Source organism: Dermochelys coriacea, chromosome 5 (genome assembly GCF_009764565.3).
Source record: "Dermochelys coriacea isolate rDerCor1 chromosome 5, rDerCor1.pri.v4, whole genome shotgun sequence".
Taxonomy (NCBI): Eukaryota; Metazoa; Chordata; order Testudines; family Dermochelyidae; genus Dermochelys; species Dermochelys coriacea.
The window spans coordinates 27,347,225-27,370,169 of NC_050072.1; the positions used below are offsets into that span (position 1 = coordinate 27,347,225).

The following is a 22,945-nucleotide window of genomic DNA, read 5'->3' on the forward strand; positions in this document are numbered from 1 at the left end:
TTAGTATCATTGTATGAGGCTCATTAAGACTAATGAAGGCCTGTAACTGTTAAACCATTTCCTGTGCCTTCTGACAGACTCTTCCTCCCACTCCCCTTCTGCACAGATTCCTAGAAGTTTCCTCCCTGGATAGATTCTTCCTCTTCTTGCCCCTGTATTCTTTGTGGCTGAGGCTTGGGAGAATACAAGTCTATATAACTAGTATGTGTGTATCTATGCAAAATGAAAGCCACCAAACATTAAATAATTGAGCAGCAAATTTACAGTATTAGGCTTTTACTGGATCCCTGGTAAATTTCCTATGGGAGGTTAAGACTCCATTGAATGTATGTGTGTAAATGTGTACAAAATACTATACCACAGTAGGGTATTATTTACACTTACAGTATCCATGGTGATGGAGGGATGCCAGCAGCCTGCTGAGTCAGGTACAGACACGGGTACTCCTGTGAATGGCACTCCATTGGTTTTGGCTGATCTGAGGTAGAGCCAGCAGCACACCAGTGAATATGCTTGCCTTGCTCTTCTGTACTACTGAGCAGAGCAAGGAAAGTTTTTGGTGGAGCCACGTGAAGTTAGGGGAAATTCTGTGTCTGGGGAAAGATTCCATGGCTGTACAAGGCCCTTAGATATTGGTGGATATGAAGATCAACACATTATCTGGGCTTTTCCAGGACGTTGGAAATTTTTGAGCTAAAGCATTAAAAAGTGGGAAGGAGGCCCCATTTAAAATATGTGATTTCTTGGAAAAGCAGCCGTAAATGTCATCAGCAGCCTGGCGGAAATGAAATATATCAACGGTCCCAAATCATGAGTATGGGGGAAACCCTCTTGTTACAGAAAACAGGTTTCTATTTCCTAATGACCAACATTTGAAAGTTTAAAGAACTGACAATAAAACACATGATTAAATGAGTGCCAGAAAGTGGCCTCGACCATAAAACTATACATTGAGTGGTCATTCTAGTTAATCCGTGGCAGTATTTATTGAGTTATAACATTGGAAGAGATGAATAAACATGGTTAAGACCAAATGGGCTCAGGGGATTAATTACCTTTGTTTTTAAGATAAGCTTTACCATATTTCCTCAAAAATCTTCACATGCTGTAATTTTAAAGTATACTTTTGAGTTCAAAGTTAAACAATGTCTAAGGAAGATATGGAAGATTTAGCACTTGAGGTGAGTAAATAAAACCTATGTACCTATTTTTAATTAAAGTACAGCAGACATCACTCAGTTCTGCAATTCTGTACTCAACTGAATTGTTTTTTGTCCTTCAAATGGTTAAAGATGTTTTTAACCTAAATGTTTAAATCCTAAATGTTTTTATGGGCTGTGTATTATTACCTCTTCTCCTAATTATGAAGCCAAGGAAAATCTAAGAGGAGTTGATTATACAAAATGTGACAACTGTGATTTCTCTCCCAATTAAATGAATAATGATGCAACAGAGTAGATGTGAGGCTGTGATAACATCTTGGAGACTAACAAATTTGTTAGTCTCTAAGGTGCCACAAGTACTCCTTTTCTTTTTGCGAATACAGACTAACACGGCTGCTACTATGAAACCTGTGATAACATCGTCTCCCTTCAGTTACTGTTCTAGAAAGAGGGATCTGACACAGTCATTTTGTTCAATTGTGTTAGCTCATAGTACATAATAATATCCCAGTCAGTGATAAATACTAAACAAAGCCTATTACTGAAGTGCATACAGGGACCTATTTGTACTTTGTCTAGTATGTATTACCAGTATCTCTGAAACCAGACTAAAGTATTCCCAAGAAATTCTTAATATATTAACATAATAGATTCCAAGTTTCCTGAAATGAGTGTGTCTTTTCTTTATACAGACTTGCTTTTTAAGTATTCAGTTCTAGGAATGGTCCAAATTTTGTTCTATCAATAGTCAGAATTGGGAGGTGTTTTCTGAATACATGGTAAAAATATATCTTGTATGTTTTATTAAATTGTATTTGGTAGGTGAGAGATAACCATGGATAGGGAAACCCAACTAAAGCTAGGGGTACATGATATGAACACCTTTGTGATTATCAGAATTTGGACTCCGATATGCAACCAGAATGATCTAGCTATGGAGAAGTATCACTAAACAGAAATAAAGTACTTTTAGTCTTTTTTGACCCAAGTGGTTAGCCAAAATTTGGGCTCCTGTGAAGTGTTTTTGATTAGGAGGAGAAATTGATGATGTAGCCAGATATCTGATGCAATCCTATTTACAAAGAATGCACAAAGTCCTATTTATTTGAAAGGAGTCAAACAACACGAGATAGTTTCTTTGCTCAAAGTTCAAAGTTTCTTTCTGTCAGCACTTAGCCCAAAAGTTCTCTCTCTCAGCTTTTTCTTTTGGCTATGCTATCAGTGCTTCTGGGGCTGGTGCTTCCTTATTATCTTCTCTTTCAGAGACAAACAGACCATCACAAAATAACCAGTGAAACACCTTCAATCACATTTACCTTTGTTTTGGACAATAATGTGTACCTGTGTTTTGTGTTGAGACTACTATTGTTTCAGCTGTCTGGTTCCATAAAGGAGCATCCCTAGTCCTCTGTCCTCATTACTCTCCAGCACAGCACAGGAGCTTTAAAAATCCCACCTGTTCTTCAGGAAGGGAATCTCTCTCTTTTTTAGATTGTCAAATTTATCACATGGAATTCACTCTGAAAATTGCACTTCTTTTAAAAGTACTGCTTATGTCAAAACAATATCTCCATAACCAAATGTTATTAAAAATAGTTTCTCATTTTAATCAAGTGTCTTTCTTTAGTAATAGGAGGCTTGTTTGCCTGCCTGTGAGGCTTGATTTTAAACTTCCAGGTGATGCCTATTTTAAATATTTACTGCCTCACAGCTGCCAGTGATTGATGGGGAAAGGGAAATGGCAGGAGGAGCAAAGAAAGATCAGGGGATTCATAGATGGAGGCAGAGGAGGGAAGGAGAAGTAGGACTAGAACAAGAAAACAAAATGAAGGGGTTTAAGGCTGGTGTCCCCTCCAGAAAGGCTAGGAAACATGAAAAAGATTAAATACATATAGTTAGAAAGAGAAACTGGGTAGAAACAGGAGAGAGAAGATAAGATCTAATATTTTAGTTTTCTGTGAATACTACCATTGAAGGTAATGGCCCTGATCCTGTTCTGGTTTACACTAGTGATTCCACTGAAGTTGAGCTATTCTGGTGTAGTTGACAGGAGACTCAGATCCACTGGGACCATGTAAACAACTATAGCTTGCCAAGTTACTCACATTTGTATTAAAAAGAAAATGTTAACCATTCCAATGTACCATCTGAGAGGAGGCCTGGGATTTCTGGGCAAATTGCAGGAAGCCTATAGGCTTAATAAACCTAAAGTATGAGCCAAATTGTGTCATTTAGTGTCTGGCCTGTGTTGGGCATGATGCCAAACTCCTTCATCCCGGGGGAGCTCAGGGAGGGATCATGTCACAGGGGGGTCATGATTCCTCCTCAAGCAGCTCAGTGCACAGAATTACGGTGCAGCTTGTTCCTCTGTGTGTCATTGTCTCATCTCCTCGCTGCCCCCATCCCAAGCTATCTTTGTACTTGTGTGCAGCCCAAGCAGGGAGACTCATGCTTCTCCATGGGCTTGTGTGTTGGCCAGTCACAGTCTGTGCTCTGTATTTTTTGCTTTCATCTCTTGTGTTTGCATGTGAGTGTCAAGTATATTGTCATTTCTCCATAGTTAAGGTTGCAACTTTCTATTACAAAGCTGATTTTCCTCCTCTTAACAATTGTGGGTCAAATTGTGACCCAGCTAATTAAGAGGGGACAAGGCATCCTCTTAGGCCTTGTCTACACTATGGGGGGAGATCAATCTAAGTGTAAGCCGGGGAATAGTCCTGCTATTTTGGAGAACTTTCCCGGCTTCTGCACTACCCCAGTGAAGTGGGCTAGCGAAAGGATCTGAGTCCTCGCTCCCACTTCCTTTACCCAGAGGCCTCCCTGCCCTTGAGGACTCCCCTTCCACTCTCCTGTCTGGCAGAGTCATCGTAACCCCAACAAGGCTGGGCCCAGGATTCCTGGGGGGCTTGACCCCCAACCCTGCTGTGGTCACCTAAGACAGGGGTTAGGGTGTCCCACTCTGGGGTCCTCTCTCTACACTGGGCACTTCTCTGACCCACTGACCATTACATACAAATTAAAGCAAATGCAAGTTATTTAATCAACAATTTTAAAAAGAATAAGGAAAAATGGGAAGGGTTAAAGGAAACACATCAACCCGCTCTGTGGCAGGGAACATCACAAACAGTGTCTCTGGAATGTCAGGGCAGTTCACAGTTTGTACCTTTAAATCCCAGGCCTTCTTCTCAGGCCCTGGCTGTATTGCAGGGATGCTGTGGGTTGGACACTCGCTCTGGGTGTGGCCACACACTCTCACGCTCTAAGTGGCAGGGCCCTTCTTCCTAGCGTTGCCCCCACTTGTCGGGGTTACCAATCCCCCTCCGAGTCTGGTCTATAGAGCCTCCTGGCTGAGGCATCTCTCTGTGCTGGGCTCACTGCCCAGGGTCCCCCTTGCTCACCCCACCTGCTCACCACACCCGGCTCTGGACTGCTCCAGCTCCAACCCCACTCTGCCTCAGCATGGCTGCTGCTCTGCTTCCAGCTCCCTGGGCTGCTTCTCTGGCCCCTCTGGCTCTGGTTGCTACAGCTCTGCTCCTAGCACAGGTCTGCTCTGCAGGCTGCTTCTGTGACTCTGCTCCCAGCACTGACCTGCTTTGTGGGCTGCTTTTCAGGCCCATGTGGCTCTGGTTGCTGCAGCTCTCCTCCCAGGGCAAGTCTGCTCTCTCTGGGCTGTGCCTCTGGCTTTGGGGCTGCAATTCTGCTCCCCAGCTCAGCTTGGGCCCCTGTTTTCTCCTGTTTTCTCCCCACTCTGTCTGAGCAGGCAATTCCAGCTCATGCGGAGGACGGGACTCCCCGGTCTCCTGACTCCCTGATTAGCCTCCCCACCCTGTCATTCAGGCTGACCTGGAGCATTGGCCTCTCCCCATTGTTCCTGGGAACTGTCAGTCTCAGGGTCCTGATTTCCCATCGACCCCTTCCCCCTTTTAGTAGTGGGAGCTAGCAACTAAAACACCCCCACTGAGTGTTAGTAAGGGGGCAACAGTCCTGTTACATAAGTTACACAACTTCAGCTACGTGAATAACGTAGCTGAAGTCGATGTGCTTAGATCTACTTACTTCAGGGTCCACACTATGCAATGTTGACTGGAGACACTCTCCTGTCAACTCCCCTTGCACTTCCCATTCAGGTGGAGTACAGGAGTCGATGGGAGAGCTATCAGCGGTCAATTTAGTGGGTCTTCATTAGACCCGCTAAATCGACTGCTGATGCATCGATCGTCACGCATCGAATCCCCGGGAAGTGTAGAAAGGCTTTAGTCTCCTGTGGTGGCTACCTGTATTATAGACAGTGGCATGAGAGGCAGGAATGGAAGGGGAAGTAGGACCAGAACAAGGTTCCTAGGGCTGCTACTATCCTTACAATGCACTGTGTAGCATGGTTGAGGAGGCGCACTGGGGGAAGTAATCTGTGCCAGGTATAGGGCTGATACAAATTTCTTACCTCAAGAACAAAGGAGGAACCAGTCATGGCCTGATCCTGGGTCAGTGCAACTATACACCTACACTGACTCAGGGCTTACAACAATTTAATCCTATGTTAGTCAGGATATAATAAAAAAGTTGGGTAAATTCATTATATGATACAATTACAATTACAAGTTTCAGAGTAGCAGCCGTGTTAGTCTGTATTCGCAAAAAGAAAAGGGTAAATGCATCCGATGAAATGAGCTGTAGCTCACGAAAGCTTAGCTCTAATAAATTTGTTAGTCTCTAGAGTGCCACAAGTACTCCTTTTCTTTTTACAATTACAAGTGTTCCTAAATTACAATAGCTCCTTTGCAGATTTCAAAATCTGGTCTAGATTCAAAGTGGAAAGGTTATAGAAGGGCACCTTTCTAACTATATAGAATTAGTTTTCACAGCCATGGAATTTGGTATTGGAAGTTTTCAAAACCAAAGAGTTGAGATCAGTTATCTAATGTTAAAAAAGTTTCCACACTGAACTCTGGTAGGAAAGCTTTCCCTACTTGCATGCTTGTAGCCCGATTCACCACTGCATTACTCCAGTTGTATGCTGGTGTAACACCACTGAAGTCAATGGGGTCAATATAGATATGAACAAGGTTACTGAAATATATTGTTTGTTTAAAAATTGATTTATTGTCTTATAAATATACCTATGTATATTTTATTGTTATGACATTGACTAGGTACTGCAACCTTTACTGTGGAAAGTCTTCAGCGGCAATCAGTGGGAATTTTACTGGAGTGAGGAGTGCAGGACTGGGTCCTAATTTAACATTTCCTTCTACTGCAGCACAATTAAACTTTTCATCATGATGATACATTTCCAAATTAAGCAAACTTCTCAATATGTATTAAAGAGCCATTTCAGTCTATCTCTTGATTTGGAACAAAATGTCTTTGTCCAGCTACAATATGTCATTTGAAGATCTATTTACATAATATGTCAGTTCCATTTTTTTTTTCATCCTGATATTTTCTTCTATATTTTTAGTTCTACATCAGTATCAATAATAGCTGGTTTCCAGGCCTCTATTATAGAGTTTGCCTTGTTTGGGGTTGTTATTTTTTTAATTTGTTTGTTTTTGTTTGGTTTGGTGAACAAATATGGAGGGACCAATGTTTAAAATAATCTGAGTTTATTTTATCATCTTTACAAGAGTGATCAGTGCTACTGAACAATTACACTGTAGAATGCAGGTATGGTATACCAAACTGCAGAAACATTTAATGTTTAGTGTAGATTTTATTCTAGATTTCCATTCACGAGAGCAGAGTAGAAGGCTTCACATTGACCCTTTTGAATCTGAGCCTTTCTCTCCATCTGTCATAGGCCTGCTTGTATAGCCTAGTCTGTATAGCTTTGCCAATAGCACTCCTGTTTCCCAGACTCTGCCATTGGCTGGCCATCCAGGGACTAAATCTCCAAAGCAGTTTCACCAAACACATCTTGGTTTTATTTATTTTTTCCTGCTTATAAAACTCCTGGGTAGCCTCTGGGCACATTTACAGTAAGTACAAGTCAGAAACCATGATGGGGATGGTCACGCCTAGTGATCAAAGTCAGGAGTTGTCAAGGTTGCTTCCCCACTCTGAACTCTAGGGTACAGATGTGGAGACCTGCATGAAAGACCCCCTAAGCTTATTTTTACCAGCTTAGTTTAAAAACTTCCTCAAGGTACAAACTTTGCCTTGTCCTTGAACCCTATGCTTCCACCACCAAGCGTGTTAAACAAAGAACAGGGAAAGAGCCCACTTGGAGACGACTTCCCCCCAAAATATTCCCCCCAAGTCCTACACCCCCTTTCCTGGGGAAAGCTTGATAAAAATCCTCACCAATTTGCACAGGTGAACACAGACCCAAACCTTTGGATCTTAAGAACAATGAAAAATCAATAAGGTTCTTAAAAGAAGAATTTTAATTGAAGAAACGGTAAAAGAATCACCTCTGTAAAAATCAGGATGGTAAATACCTTACAGGGTAATCAGATTCAAAACACAGAGAATCCCTCTAGGCAAAACCTTAAGTTACAAAAAGACACAAAAACAGGAATATACATTCCATTCAGCACAGCTATTTTACCAGCCATTAAACAAAAGAAATCTAATGCATTTCTAGCTAGATTACTTACTAACTTTTTACAGGAGTTCTGAGCTGCATTCCTGTTCTGTTCCCGGCAAAAGCATCACACAGACAGACCCTTTGTTTCCCCCCCCCACTTCCAGCTTTGAAAGTATCTTGTCTCCTCATTGGTCATTTTGGTCAGGTGCCAGTGAGGTTATTCTAGCTTCTTAACCCTTTACAGCTGAAAGGGTTTTTCCTCTGGCCAGGAGGGATTTTAAAAGTGTTTACCCTTCCCTTTATATTTACGACATGCCCCCCAAATCACAGATAGGGTGAAACACTGGCTGTGATTCTTCCTGGAGCTCTAGGAGAAAACAGAGTTAATAAGACACATGCACCTCTAAATATACTACCAAATGTATAAAGACTAACAATATTTTCCACATCTCAAGGACAATATTAACCAGTTGATTCTGGGAAACTTTCACGGGAGAGTGCATCCGCCACTTTGTTAGAAGCTCCTGAGATGTGTTGGATGTCAAAAGTCAAAAAATCGTGGAGAGCTAAACTCCACCGAATAAGTTTTTTGTTATTTCCCATGGTGGTATGAAGTCACTGTAGCACAGCATGGTTGGTTTACAGGTGGAAACGCCATCCCCAAATGTATAGGCCTAGCTTTTCCAGATCGTAGAAAATGGCGTAACATTCTTTTTCACTGACTGACCAGTGGCTTTACCTCTCAGACAGCTTCTTGCTGAGAAACATGACAGGATTGAACTCTTGATTTGATCCTTCCTGCATTAAGACTGCTCCCACACCACGCTCGGACGCATCAGTGATTACTAGGAACGGTTCGTCAAAGTCTGGGGCCCTTAGCACAGGGTCAGACATGAGTGTTGCCTTAAGCTGGTTAAAGGCCTTCTGACACTCTTTGGTCCACTGAATGGTATTTGGCTGTTTCTTTTTGGTTAGGTCTGTCAGTGGGGCGGCGATTTGGCTGTAGTGCGGTACAAATCGCCTGTAATATCTGGCCAAGCCTAAGAAAGATTGGACTTGTTTCTTTGACTTTGGGACAGGCCACTTTTGGATAGCATCCACTTTGGCCTCTAGGGGGTTAATAGTTCCTTGACCACCTGGTGTCCAAGGTAAGTCACTCTGTTTAGGCCTATTTGACACTTCTTAGCCTTAACCGTTAGTCCTGCCTCCCTATGCGCTCCAAGACTTTTGTAGATGTTCCAGATGTTCTGCCCAGGAATCTGAAAATATGGCCACATCATCAAGGTAGGTGACTGCATATTCTCCTAATCCCGCTAGGAGACCATCTACAAGTCTTTGGAAGGTGGCGGGTGCATTCCGCAGTCCAAAAGGGAGCACATTAAATTCATACAGCCCGACGTGTGGTGAAGGCTGACCTTTCCTTGGCGGATTCATCTAGCGGTACCTGCCAGTACCCCTAAGTCCAAGGTAGAGATGAACTGGGCCCGTCCCAGTTTCTCCAATAGTTCATCTCTGCATGGCATTGGATAGTTGTCTGGGCGAGTTACAGCATTTAGCTAATGGTAGTCCACACAAAAACGTATCTCCCCATCTGGTTTGGGAACTAGAACCACTGGAGATGCCCATGCGCTGCCAGAGGGGTGGATTACACCCATCTGTAGCATACCCTGGATCTCCTGTTCTATAGCAGTTTTAGTTTGAGGAGACACCCGATAAGGTTGGACTTTAAATGGGTGAGCATTACCTGTGTCAATGGAGTGGTATGGCCATTCAGTCAATCCTGGGGTGGCTGAGAACATCGGCACGTAGCTAGTGCACAGCTTCTTGATCTGCTGTCGCTGCATACGCCTGAGGGTCATGGAGACCCTCTTCCACGCCACCAGCACTTTTCCCTTCGTAGTAGACACCTTCAGGCCACTCAGCGTCATCATCTCCCTGGGCTGTAAATTGACAAACCTTTAATTCTCTGGAATAAAAGGGCTTTAGAGAATTAATATGGTACACCTTAGGCTTTCGGTTGGAGGAGGGGAATGCTATGAGATAATTAACAGCTCCCAGGCACTCTTGGACCATGAATGGCCCTTCCCACGATGCTTCCATTTTATGGGCCTGGAGTGCCTTTAAGACCATGACCTGGTCTCCTATTTCGAAGGAATGCTCTCTGGCATGTTTATCATACCAGGCTTTTTGCTCTTTTTGAGCATCCTGTAGGTTTTCTTTAGCAAGGGCTAAAGAGGTTCAGAGGGTGTTTTGTAGGTTGGTTACAAAATTCAGAATGTTAGTTCCTGGAGAAGGTGTAAACCCCTCCCATTGCTGCTTCACCAACTGTAATAGCCCCTTAACCTCGCAGCCATACACAAGTTCAAATGGTGAAAACCCTAAACTGGGGTGTGGTACAGCTCTGTAGGCAAAGAACAACTGCTGCACCACTAGGTCCCAATCATTGGAGTGCTCATTTATGAATTTACATATCATGGCCCCCAAAGTTCCATTAAACTTCTCTACCAGGCCATTTGTTTGATGATGGTCAGGGGTGGCAACCAAGTGATTCACTCCATGAGCTTCCCAAAGGCTTTCCATAGTTCCTGCCAGGAAATTAGTTCCTGCATCTGTGAGGATGTCAGAGGGCCAACCTACCCTGACAAAAATGTCTGTTAGTGCCTGGAACATATTTTTAGCCCTGGTGTTGCTTAGAGCTACTGCTTCCGGCTGTCAGGTGGCAAAATCCATGAAAGTCAGTATGTACCTCTTTCCTCTGGGTATCTTTTTCAGAAAAGGACCCTGAATATCCACAGCTACTCGCTGAAATGGAACTTCAATGATGGTGAGTGGCTGGAGAGGGGCTTTGACCAGGTTTGGGGTTTCCCACTCTTTGGCACACCTCACAAGACCGGACATAGGTAGAAACATCCTAGCCCATTCCCTCCCAGTGGAATGATCTCCCCAAACAGTCTTTGGTCCTGTGCACCAGTGCCACTATAATGATCGTGGGCTAAGCTTAATAGCTTTACCAGGTTCTTAGTTGGAACTACCAACTGTCTCTGAGGATGCCAGTCTTCCTGGTGTCCACCAGAAAGAGTTTCTTGTATAAAAATCCTTTCTACAATAAACCTGGATCAATTAGAAGAGCTGAGAGGCAGTGGGTTGCTCCATGCCACTGTCCAAGCTCTCTGTAGGCTTTCATCTGCTTCCCATTCGGTCTGGAACTGTTCCCTTGATGCTGGGACATCAGTTCCTCATTGGATTGTGGACCTAGGCTTGGTCCCTCTGGAAGTGATGCAGGTGATGGGGCTGTTTCCATTGACTGTGAACTGCTCTCTGCGGGTGGTACTATGTTGGGGTTCAGGCTCCGGCTGAGCCTCTTGTGTAGGGTTATCTGTTGCTGCTGGTGCAGGTTTGGTGGGGCCCTCTGGTACTGGGGGTTGCAAGTATTGGATTCAGTGCTGGCAATGGTTCTGGTGCTGGTTGTTCCGCCAGTTTCAGTTCTGGGACTGGCTCTGTCTGGGTCTGTGGGACTGGATCCACTACTGCTGTTGCTGATGTTGTCATGGGGTCTGGATCCATCACCTCTGACCTGATAGAAGTTTCCAGAATAGAGCTAGGTGTGACAGCTTGCTTAGCCTGGCTGCGGGTGACCATTCCCACCCTCTTGGCTAGCTTCACATGATTGGCCAAGTCTTCCCTCAACAGCATGGGGATGGGATAATCACCATAGACTGCAAAAGTCCACGTTCCTGACCAGCCCTTATACTGGACCGGCAACTTGGCTGTAGGCAAGTCAAAAGAGTTTGACTTGAAGGGTTGAATCGTCACTTGGATTTCTGGGTCGATTAAATTGGCATCCACTAAGGAAGCATGGATAGCTGACACTTCTGCTCCTGTGTCCCTCCATGCGGTGACCTTCTTCCCGCCCACACTCACAGTTTCCCTCCATTCTGAGGGTATCTGGGCCGAGGATCTCTGGTGTAATTCTGGTGCAGTGAACTGTAATCTGTTGGGGTTCTTGGGGCAGTTGGCCTTTACATGCCCCGGCTCGTTACATTTAAAACATTGTTCAGCTGACGGGTCACTGGGGCGAGGTGGGTTGCTGGAGAACGGTGTGGCTGGATAAGATGTCTGGAGTGGGCCTTGGGCTGCCCCCCGGTAATAGGGTGAGGTCTGAGGTTGTCCCTTCTGGTACTCACTCCAACTATGACCAGTTTTTTTTCTTTTCTGCCACCTCCACCCATTGGGCTCCAATCTCCGCAGCCTCGATTACAGTTTTGGGCTTCCCATCTAGGATGTACCTTTCTATTTCCTCAGGAACACCCTCTAAAAACTGCTCCATTTGCATCAGGAAGGGCAAATCTTCTAGAGATTTAACACTTGCTCCTGATATCCAGGCATCCCAATTTTTCACAATGTGGTAGCCGTGTTGGGTAAATGACACGTCTGGTTTCCACCTTAGGGCTCTGAACCGCCGACAGGAATGCTCAGGTGTTAGCCCCATTCTGACTCTCGCCTTGGTTTTAAACAGTTCATACTTGTTAATGTGTTCCTTAGGCATATCACCCACCACCTCAGCTAAGGGTCCACTGTGCTGCGGCCTCAGCTCTACCATGTATTGGTCTGTAGAGATGCTGTACCCAAGGCGGGCCCTTTCGAAGTTTTCTAAGAAGGCCTCGGTATCATTGCCTGCCTTGTAGGTGGGGAACTTTCTGGGATGGGAAGTGGTACCTGGAGAAGGATTGCTAGGGTTTGTTGGTATATTCTGCTGAGCCTTTGCCTTCTCCATCTCCAGTGCATGCTTCCTCTCTTTTTCCTTCTCCTCCTGTTCTTTGTCCCTTGCCTCCATAGCTCTCTTGTGGGCAGTCTCTTGGGCTTTTTCTTTCCGGGGTCAGAGCTGGAATTAGGAATGTAGACTGTGGTTTGAACAAGGCTAAAGCAAGAGCAAGATTGGAGCAGGCTAAGGCTTGTGGAATCTGTTACCACTATCAGGCAGAGGAGAGTCCCCAAGCATGGGTGACAGTGAACTGCCGGCTGAGGGAGGCTAGCCCCGGTCAGCCCTGCCCCCTCACCCGAGAACTCACTCCCTTCTCCCACCAGAGCCCCTGCTCCTCGTAGCCACCTGCCGCCTCAGACCCAGAGCACTGGGCGGGTGGCATACGGCCCCGCTAAGCGCTGGGCAGCACATGGCCCCCCTGCCCTGAGCACAGGGCGGCACACAGCTTCCCCAGACCCAGTGTCCCCAGCCCCACCCAAGCACAGGCCGGGCAACCTCCAACACCGCCCCCGCCCCCCAAGCATGCTTTTCTGAGAGGAGCAGCCTGCCTGGGCTGGGGCCAAGGGGGAAGGGCAAGCAGGAGGGGGCTTCGGGGAGGAGCATGGGCGAGGCCACCTCGAGCTGTTTGGGGAGGCAAAGCCTTCCCCAGCCTATGCAACACGCTGCCCATGGTCCCAAGCCATGAAGTGACACTGAACAGCCTGTCCTGCAAGGCTTATAGGCCCAGTTCCTGGCTTGTAGATTGGCAGGAGCCTAGCACAAGAATTGACTCATTAATGTATGTGACTTAATCGGGCCCTAGTTCAGGGATGACTTATCACCTCACAGTACCAAGCCTATTAACGCTGTGTGTCAACCAGCCCAATATTAACTAATGCAAAAAAATAAGTTTTCCTGTCAATCAAATGAACCCCCAAAACCAAAGTCTCTCAGACATCCCTGTAGTAAAAGCCAGAGCAATAGCCAGAGCAAGCTAAAATGGTTAATTTATGTGGTTTATTTCTTAAAGTGATTTAACCTAGCTAAATATATTATGCCTTTTTATCAATTTCTAAAACTCACCATTGCTATTTTTTTCCTTCTACCTAAAAAGCTATTGGCCCTCCTGGTGTTGGTAATTAGTATTAATGAATGTGTGTTTATTAAGTATTGTTTAAAATCCTTTGCACTTCTACACAACCTTTCATTCAAAGATTTCAAAGGGCTTTATCTCACCCAACATGCCACGAGATAGGTAAACATTTTGATCCCTGTTTTAACAATCAGCAAATGAGATGTTAAGTGACAGCAAGTCAGTGGCTAGGCCAAGAATAGAATTTAGGAGTCTTGGCTTCCAGTACTTTGTTCTGAACAGCAGTACAATTAATTTGTATGTAGTTCTCTTATGCTTTCTATAGCTTTCAAGAATGGATTCTGGCTCTGGCCAGAGAGACCAGCCACACTGGAGCAACACTGGCTCTAATACCTCCAAGGGTGGCTCATCTCTTCATTGGTAAGAGTGGGAAAAGTGTACTGAACTGCCTTGTGCAATTTGCAAATCAACTAACACCAGCCATTTTAGTAGTCAACTGTTGACCCCTGCTAATGCCAAACATAGAACTACAGCATTGCCCTAATGGGAAGGCAGACGTGAGGCTGATAAAGGTCAATGATTCATCTTTGTTACATCTAAGGTCTACGTTGTACCCTGAAAACTGCACTCCCACTTTCTTGGGAAAGTGCATGATCTCTATTGAATGTAGAGCTGCCAACAGTCTCCATGCCAAGCAGTTTATGTGAGCTACGTTCCACCATGCTGTAACCAGCATAGCTCTCCCTTTCTGCATGGCTAATGTCCTGTGCTGTCAGATCTCTGGGAAGTTTACAAGGAATTTCATTTCAGATGTACAATATCTTTGAATACTATGCATTTAAAATGCAGATCTCTGACTACTGCAACCTACTTACAACTAATTTCACTTGTGTCCTAGAGGCTGTACTGCTCTATATATACACTAGAGACACACAGTATGTCATTGCTGTTTGTGAAATGAAACCTAGACACCTGTATGTTGTGTATGAAGAGAATGTGTGTGTATTGTTTTGGTTAGGTCTTTTAAACTCATCTGTGCACTTTTCAAACAATAGGACCCTCCCTTATCTTGTGGTTTCCACCAGTGCACAAAGCCTTATGTAAAATCCTTTGTCCTATTATTAATTATTATTATTATGTTATTAATTATATTTATTAGGATAGTGCCTAAGGGCCAACCAAGCATGGGGCCTCATTGTGCTAGGCACTGTCCAAACACAGAACAGTAGATGATTCCTGCCCCAAAGAGTTTATAATTTAAATAGACAAGATAGACACAGGGCGCGGGAAAAGGCCTAACATACAAGCAGAGTGAACAATGTAATGGCAGCATATGTCATGTTAGTGCCTCAGTTTTGGAGGAAGCGTGTTTACTTAGGAGGGATAAACTAAATAGAAAGAAAACGGAAGGGAGAGAGGACACTGAAGGGAAGGGGAGTGAGGGAGACAGGGCAGGTGGAGAGTGAAGCTGAGGCAAAGAGACTGAGAGAGAAAGAGTTGTGCAAACAGCCAGTCAGCACAGGGCATAGAAAGTCCAGTCAAAACTATAGAAAGTTCTCTTTCCAAAGGGAATAAGGGTTGCCAGAAACAATCCTCAAAACAACACTGGTCAAAAAAACTTGCCCAAACAGCCCCAAAAAAGCAGAGAGGGCAGGGGGAAGATTTGTATCTGTGGATCATGATGCTGGCTGAGGTTTGAGCCAAAATGTCATTGTGCTGGGTGTGGGACATAGTCAAAGAAAAAAAAATGCAGCCACAGACAAAAGAAGAAAAAAATCCACACTACACCAGTATGAAAAATCCCACCCAAGTTCAAAACAAAAAAACAAAAACAACTCCCAAGCCTAAAGTCACTTACTTACTGCTAGTCTGGCAACCTGCTCTCTGCAGTTTTCTCTCAAGGCCACATATCAGTGTGGGGTGGAGAAGTGGGGTGGTTGTTTCTTGACTTTAGCAAAGCTTTTGACACGGTCTCCCACAGCATTCTTGTCAGCAAGTTAAGGAAGTATGGGCTGGATGAATGCACTATAAGGTGGGTAGAAAGCTGGCTAGATTGTCGGGCTCAACGGGTAGTGATCAATGGCTCCATGTCTAGTTGGCAGCCGGTGTCAAGTGGAGTGCCCCAGGGTCGGTCCTGGGGCCCGTTTTGTTCAATATCTTCATAAATGATCTGGAGGATGGTGTGGATTGCACTCTCAGCAAATTTGCGGATGATACTAAACTGGGAGGAGTGGTAGATACGCTGGAGGGGAGGGATAGGATACAGAAGGACCTAGACAAATTGGAGGATTGGGCCAAAAGAAATCTTATGAGGTTCAATAAGGATAAGTGCAGGGTCCTGCACTTAGGATGGAAGAATCCAATGCACCGCTACAGACTAGGGACCGAATGGCTCGGCAGCAGTTCTGCGGAAAAGGACCTAGGGGTGACAGTGGACGAGAAGCTGGATATGAGTCAGCAGTGTGCCCTTGTTGCCAAGAAGGCCAATGGCATTTTGGGATGTATAAGTAGGGGCATAGCGAGCAGATCGAGGGACGTGATCGTTCCCCTCTATTCGACACTGGTGAGGCCTCATCTGGAGTACTGTGTCCAGTTTTGGGCCCCACACTACAGGAAGGATGTGGATAAATTGGAAAGAGTACAACGAAGGGCAACGAAAATGATTAGGGGTCTAGAGCACATGACTTATGAGGAGAGGCTGAGGGAGCTGGGATTGTTTAGTCTGCAGAAGAGAAGAATGAGGGGGGATTTGATAGCTGCTTTCAACTACCTGAAAGGGGGTTTCAAAGAGGATGGCTCTAGACTGTTCTCAATGGTAGCAGATGACAGAACGAGGAGTAATGGTCTCAAGTTGCAATGGGGGAGGTTTAGATTGGATATTAGGAAAAACTTTTTCACTAAGAGGGTGGTGAAACACTGGAATGCGTTACCTAGGGAGGTGGTAGAATCTCCTTCCTTAGAGGTTTTTAAGGTCAGGCTTGACAAAGCCCTGGCTGGGATGATTTAACTGGGACTTGGTCCTGCTTTGAGCAGGGGGTTGGACTAGATGACCTTCTGGGGTCCCTTCCAACCCTGATATTCTATGATTCTATGATTCTAAGGAGGCACTGGCTAGGTCTTAGTGCCCCTCAGTGTAAGGTGATCTCCTCTGTACAATTCTATATCCAGGTAGTATTGGGGCGGGGGGGGAAAGGTGATCTGAGATTGGCCCCATTTTATCCTTTCCTCCCAGTGAAGCAGTCCCTGCCTTGGTTGCTTCTGTTTACAGATGATGATTGGAGTTGTAGCATTTAATGTAACCTAGGCAAACTGCTGTGAAAATTTACCAGCCCAGGCACTAAATCTACCCTCACCCTTTATTTTTCCTCTGGTAGCTGAAGATAATGGAAAATCTTAATATTGTATTTTCCCATCAAGAAAAAGAAAAATTACTTGGACATGGTGAATGAAATCTTGCAAGGCTGATTTAGTAGCACACCAGTAAAGCAAAAGGAAAGTCACATATTAGTTGTTGGACTGTAGCAGGTTGCACAGATGGACTATGCCACAGGCTAGGATTGGCTAGAAACTGTTTGAGTAACATGTTACAGCAGGAAAGTGTGTGATATACCTTTCCTTTTCCTGCTGTGTGTGCCATAGGCCACAAAATGCTAGTCTTTACACTCGCTTTTTTGAAGCTATGGCGAGATTAGTTTACCTCAATATGTTTGACTAATGTGTATTTGGCATCCCCTTCCAATGTCTGATCAATCTCCCCTCTGTATTTTCCACCAAATGCATCCAATGAAGTGAGCTGTAGCTCACGAAAGCTTATGCTCAAATAAATTTGTTAGTCTCTAAGGTGCCACAAGTACTCCTTTTCTTTTTGTGAATACAGACTAACACGGCTGCTACTCCGAAACAGTTCAGAATGGGTACAATGGATGAGGAGATTTCCACATAGAAATTTGCCTTCATTTGGGATTTTCCCTCTGGATTGTAAAAAGGTCAAGATCATAGCTCTCTGAAAAGGTTGGATGTGCAAGAAGTATAAACATCCATACAACAATAGAAATGAGTTTTATTTTGTAAAAAGTTATAAAATGGATATTGTACAAAAATAAAGTCTGTAAAGAACTTTGGTTGATTAACACAAATAACTGAGACATAAATTGTAGGTGAAGTAAAATCCTCCAGAGAAACATACTCCTGTTCTTGATAAGTTTTTTTTAAAAAATCACAAACTTTACCCTTTGTAGTTTGAACATAGTGACCTGCTATAATTAAAACCTATTTAGGCTGTTGCTTGAGGCAAGCTGTCAACCATCAATGAAGTACCATAGCAAGTGATAAAGTACTTATAATTTCTGTGCTCAAAGCTAGCCTAAGCTAACCACAGTGTTGCTGAGTTTTGACTCATCACACAGCCAGGATTGTACTATGCAAGTAATGCGGATGATGCTTTGACTTCTGTACGCTGCCCAACACAGTGGTTAATCCCCTGACCCAGCACAGCACTTAAACACGTGTTTAATGACTTCCATGGGACTATTCATGATCTTGAGTGCTTTGCTGGAGTGGGGCCTTAGACTGTCATCCTGCAATTGATTGCATGTGGTGGATTGCTCTGAATTCAGAGCCCATGAAGATGACTGTGCTCACTTATCATTAATTGCAGGATTGGGACCTTAGTGAAGAAACTTGATTTAGGGCAAAATTCTCCTTTAAGCCACATGATGGTGGATCTTTGTGTTTTTCCTTTCTTTCTCCCTGCAAACATGGGACCTTCCCCACTAGTATCAGTGCAGATTCCATACATTTAAAAGGAACAGAATAAGTATGGAGCCATTGCATGGATCGGATAAGTTATGATCCTAATTGTTGTTGTTCAGTAGATTCTTTGTTGGATATTGTTTTTGTGGGAGTCAGGTCTTCACTTCAGTTGTCTATTATGTCTAGTATAAATACACTTCTGCTAATCTTTAATAAATAAATCTCCAGCTTCATAATTTGTGCTAATCCCCTTGATACATAACCACCTTCACCTTAAAGCAGTATCTTAGATGAAAACTTAAAATGGTTTTTACTATGCCAGTTTAATCTTGTAATGTTCCAGCAAATTACATAAAACACTTTGGTTATTTAACAAAATAGTTTGTTTACCTTCAGTCTACATTAAATCCAGAACTAACTACAAAAAGGGATTTTACCTTTTCTATATGGAAAGAAAAAACAAATATATCATGAAATTAAAATGACAAAAGTGTGATTAATCTTCATTTGTCAATCATAGTTATGAGATCAGTTGGCAGAAGTGTTTGTGAGAGAAACTGCATCAATATTATAATATTAATATAATTAATTTTTTCTAACAAATTGATAATAATGGCCCCCATTCTACAACCTGCACTCATGTGGAGTGTCACTAACTTATATGGGTAGTAATGGAAGTTATTCACAAATGTTATTCAGCATGAATACGGATTGCAGATTTTGGCCCTCTATTTTGTGATTTTAAATATGGTTTTGTTAAAAAAGGTAAAGTCAGTGATTTTTTTGCTTTCAAGTTAACTGTTAATACTTTTAAAAGCATGGCCCCTTGTTCCCAGCTTAACTGTCTTTGTATCTTGCGAGCACATTCCACTTTGGCACCTTTGAAAAAAACTTTAATAAATAAGGAACGGAAACTCATTATTGAACTGTAATAAATAACAATAACTTAAATCTCAATAAATATCTTCTGTATATTTATGTCTTTGAATGGATGCATTGCATCAAGTAGTCTGTTCACTCACAATGACCAAATATTAAAGGAGTTATGTAAGTGACATTAGTCCTTTGTAAACCAAAAGAAACACATTTTGCATTTGTGTAGGCCAGGCTCATTGTTTCTATTATTCTTCTAGGAGTGAGTGCTTAAAAACACAACTTGTTTTCAGAGGTAATAGAAGAATTAAATCTGATACTTAAGTGTTTTGAAGAAATGTGAGCTGGAAATAACCTAAATCAAACAGTAAGTGAAACTGTTTTGTGTTGATTTTCCCCGGATGAACTTTAGCTGATTAATTTTGACACTTAACTTTTTTTTATTACATAGTATATGTATAAGGTTAAATCAGGCATCTCCAGTGTTTTGGAATAACCGTTTAACAAGCATTATTACAGTATCTTGGAGTGAAGCTAATACCACTTGAGCTTACCATTATTAATGCTATCCCTGTTTTTATAACTAAACTTAATAAAAAATAAGAACAAGGCATGATATTTAATAGGTTGTGTTTTTAAGCACATTCCTAGCTGATTCAGCTCTCGTTGATAGTGAACCATGTCAAATGAAATAGTGATAGCAACCTCCACCCATCCATTGTGAAACTCCACCCCTGAGCTTTGATGCCTTTTATTTGCTTTCCTGTAGAAATTAAAAGTTCCAACTTTTCTATCCTGTCCAGTTTTCTGTGCTGGATCTTGTCCTACCAGGCTCCCATGACATTTGTTTTCCTACATCCTTGGTCCTCTTTCTCAGTTCTGAACAGACGTTTCCTTGGGAACCTTGGTCCTGTTCTTTGCAATGTAGTAGGAATGCAGTATTGTAATAATCTCAAAAAAAAATCAGACACATCCACATCTTTTAGCGGAATGTTTTTTCAATATATGGTAAACTAAGTTATCATCCAAAAATGAAAGGTCATCATCGTAGGCAGTGGGTCTGCAGCAAGCTTGCCTCACTTTATCATTGACCAGCTTTTTCTTTCTGGTTAAATTTTTTAAAATTTTGTCATATGTGGTCTCGGCTGCATCACAAGATCCACTGCAGTACCGGAAAATCAACTCTTCTTTGGTTTCATATCCCAAATCCAAGTCAGTCACATTTAAATGTATTTCTGTTAAGACACAACCTCGATTTTTGCCCTTTTGACCTCTCCGTCCCTTTTTACTGGAATTTTCTGTATTAACTGCTGCATTTTGCCGACTTCTCTCCCGCTTAGAAAAAATTGGAGTTTGTTTATCTGGTGACCTTCTTAGTCTTTTTATAGTGGCTTGAATAAAGTCCACTACATTGTCAAACTGATCTGGATAATCCTCTGGCATGTTAGCTAGTTGAAAAAGAAAGAGAGAACAGGTTTGTTAGATGTGGATGGTCATTTTTATTTCTCCTAGAAGTTTTAATCAAAGTCCACTACACCTTGACCAATATTATAACTCAACCAAGGTCATGACTATGGAAGCTATTCTATCAATTTATTTCAAAAAGTATACATAGCAGGTCCAAAAACTGGGAAGGAAAAATGTGACAAGGTATAAAAATGTTAGATGAGTAGACCTACTGTAGAATGGTCACAGACCTTCCTGGTCTACTGTAGATAAGGGCTCCCTCTGATTATCATTCTGTTTAGAAAGACTAACAATGGATAAAGGATATGCTCCTGGAATGATGGCAATGGTAGAAAGGAGCTGTCTATAGCTAACTTGCTGTCAAGTTGAGTTATTGCCCCTGGCTAAATGCTTACTTTTTGATGCAGCTGATGATGTTATCAGAGCTGGTTGAAAATTTTCACGTGGAAGAGTTTTCTGTCAGAGAATAATGATTTGCCAAAATTGAAAATTTTGGCAGGAATGTATATTTTGTTAAAATTTTCATGGGAAATTATTGAAACATTTCATTTTGACTTCTATGTTTTGATATGCTAAAATACAATATATCAAAATGAAACATTTTGATAGTCTGAAACTAAATATTTTAGGAATATTTTATTTCATGAAAAATTCTGAGATTTCAACTTTTCATACCAATTGGAAACCAAACCAATTTTGAAATTCTGGCATTTCCAGTGGGATAGAAATTCGGACTTTAACAAGCTCAAGTTAAAGTTTAACTAAGGCTACATCTACACTACAGCCAGGATCGATGCTCTGAGATTGATCCACCGGGGTCGATTTAGCAGGTTTAGTGAAGACCTGCCAAATCGACAGCAAATCGCTCTCCAGTCAACCCCTGTACTCTACCCCCAACAAGAAGGGTAAGGTAAGTCGATGGGAGAGTTTCTCCCGTTCACCTCCCACAGTATCTCAACCTAAGGTACATCGTTATTCACATAACTGGAGTTGCATAGCATAGGTCGATTTACCATGGTAGTGTAGACATAGCTTAAGTGCAAGGGTGACTGGAGCCATTGTATGGGTATTTTATTATTTAATCTAAATACATAAATAAATATACGACAGGAGTTCTTGCCTCATGCACAGTGCCAGAACTTTGTTCATTGAAGGCATGCATCCTTTGCAAGGATCAGAGGGAAGATATCTGTGGATTTACCCCTCAACAGCTGGATGACAGGTAGGATGGTAGGGGATTGTGTTGACAAAATCTTCACAGATGCCAGAGCAGACTGCCACCTGTGAAGTTGCTTTCAGAGGGTCAGATCCTTAAACACACACACAGCTGTATACTTCCTTCTTCAACAAAGGACCACACCATCACCACCAAGATGGTCCAGTGCTTAGATGAGATCAGCTCATGGATGAAGAACAGTTGGTTGAAGCTAAAGCTGAGCGTGACAGAGGTGTTGCTGGTGGGCAGAGTAAAGCATTTTGAAGAGTTTGCAGCCACAGTGCAGTCTCCTTTGGTTAAAGATACACACCCACAATTGGTCAATTCAGTCCATAGTTTAAGCATGCTCCTGGGTGCCTCACTGACCCAAGCTATCACATAGCAGCATCTGTGAATAATGCTTTCTACTGTCTCTGGTTGGCTAGGAGATTCCGTCCTGTTCTGGCAAATAATGCCTTGGCCTCAGTTATTCACACTTTATTCACCTCTTGTCTGGACTACAGCAATGCAATAAATCTGGGCACAAAGACTTCAGCACTTAGGAAATTCCAACTAGTACAGAACACTGCAGCACATCTCTTCCTCAACAAAGGTACCACACATACACCAGACCTATCCTCCACTCTCCACACTGGCTCCCTACAGAATACTGAATCAAGTTCACATTCTCAGTCCTTATCTTCAAGGTACTCATTAACCTGGCCCCAGGATATCTATCAGACTGCCTAAAGTGCCCGGATGAAGATCATAGTTGAGAACTCCACTCCTATGGCACAATGGAATTCACTACAATAAAGTAAAGCTTATCTGTGCTGGAGACAGAGCTGTCTCTGGGGCCAGTCCAAGACTGTGGAATGAACTCCTCCAGGAACTGAGGACCATCCACATCTTACCACCTTTCTCTGTAAGTGCAAGGTGCATTTCTTTGACCTGCCTTCTCTAACAGAAATATATAGCAACATGTATATTTATATATTTTAAAATCATGAATTCCACTGCATACACTTCTCCCCCTGGAGAGAGGATGAGAGAACAAATATGTAACAGATGTTAGGATGAAATTCAATAAGGACAAATGCAAAGTACTCCACTTAGGAAGGAAAGGGATCTGGGC

The 22,945-nt window shown here is 43.0% G+C and overlaps 1 protein-coding gene across 2 annotated transcripts in view; it reads right to left on the bottom strand.

The window, feature by feature from the left end:
• Positions 1-17,739: 17,739 nt before the first annotated feature.
• GDNF (glial cell derived neurotrophic factor) overlaps positions 17,740-22,945 on the bottom strand; it is a 29,619-nt gene continuing 24,413 nt past the window's right edge. For both annotated transcript variants that reach the window (XM_038401190.2, XM_043515038.1), the window contains exon 3: positions 17,740-20,596. In XM_038401190.2, the coding sequence (XP_038257118.1) occupies positions 20,112-20,596 (485 nt within the window). In that variant the 3' untranslated portion in view covers positions 17,740-20,111. The remainder of the gene's footprint in view (positions 20,597-22,945) is intronic.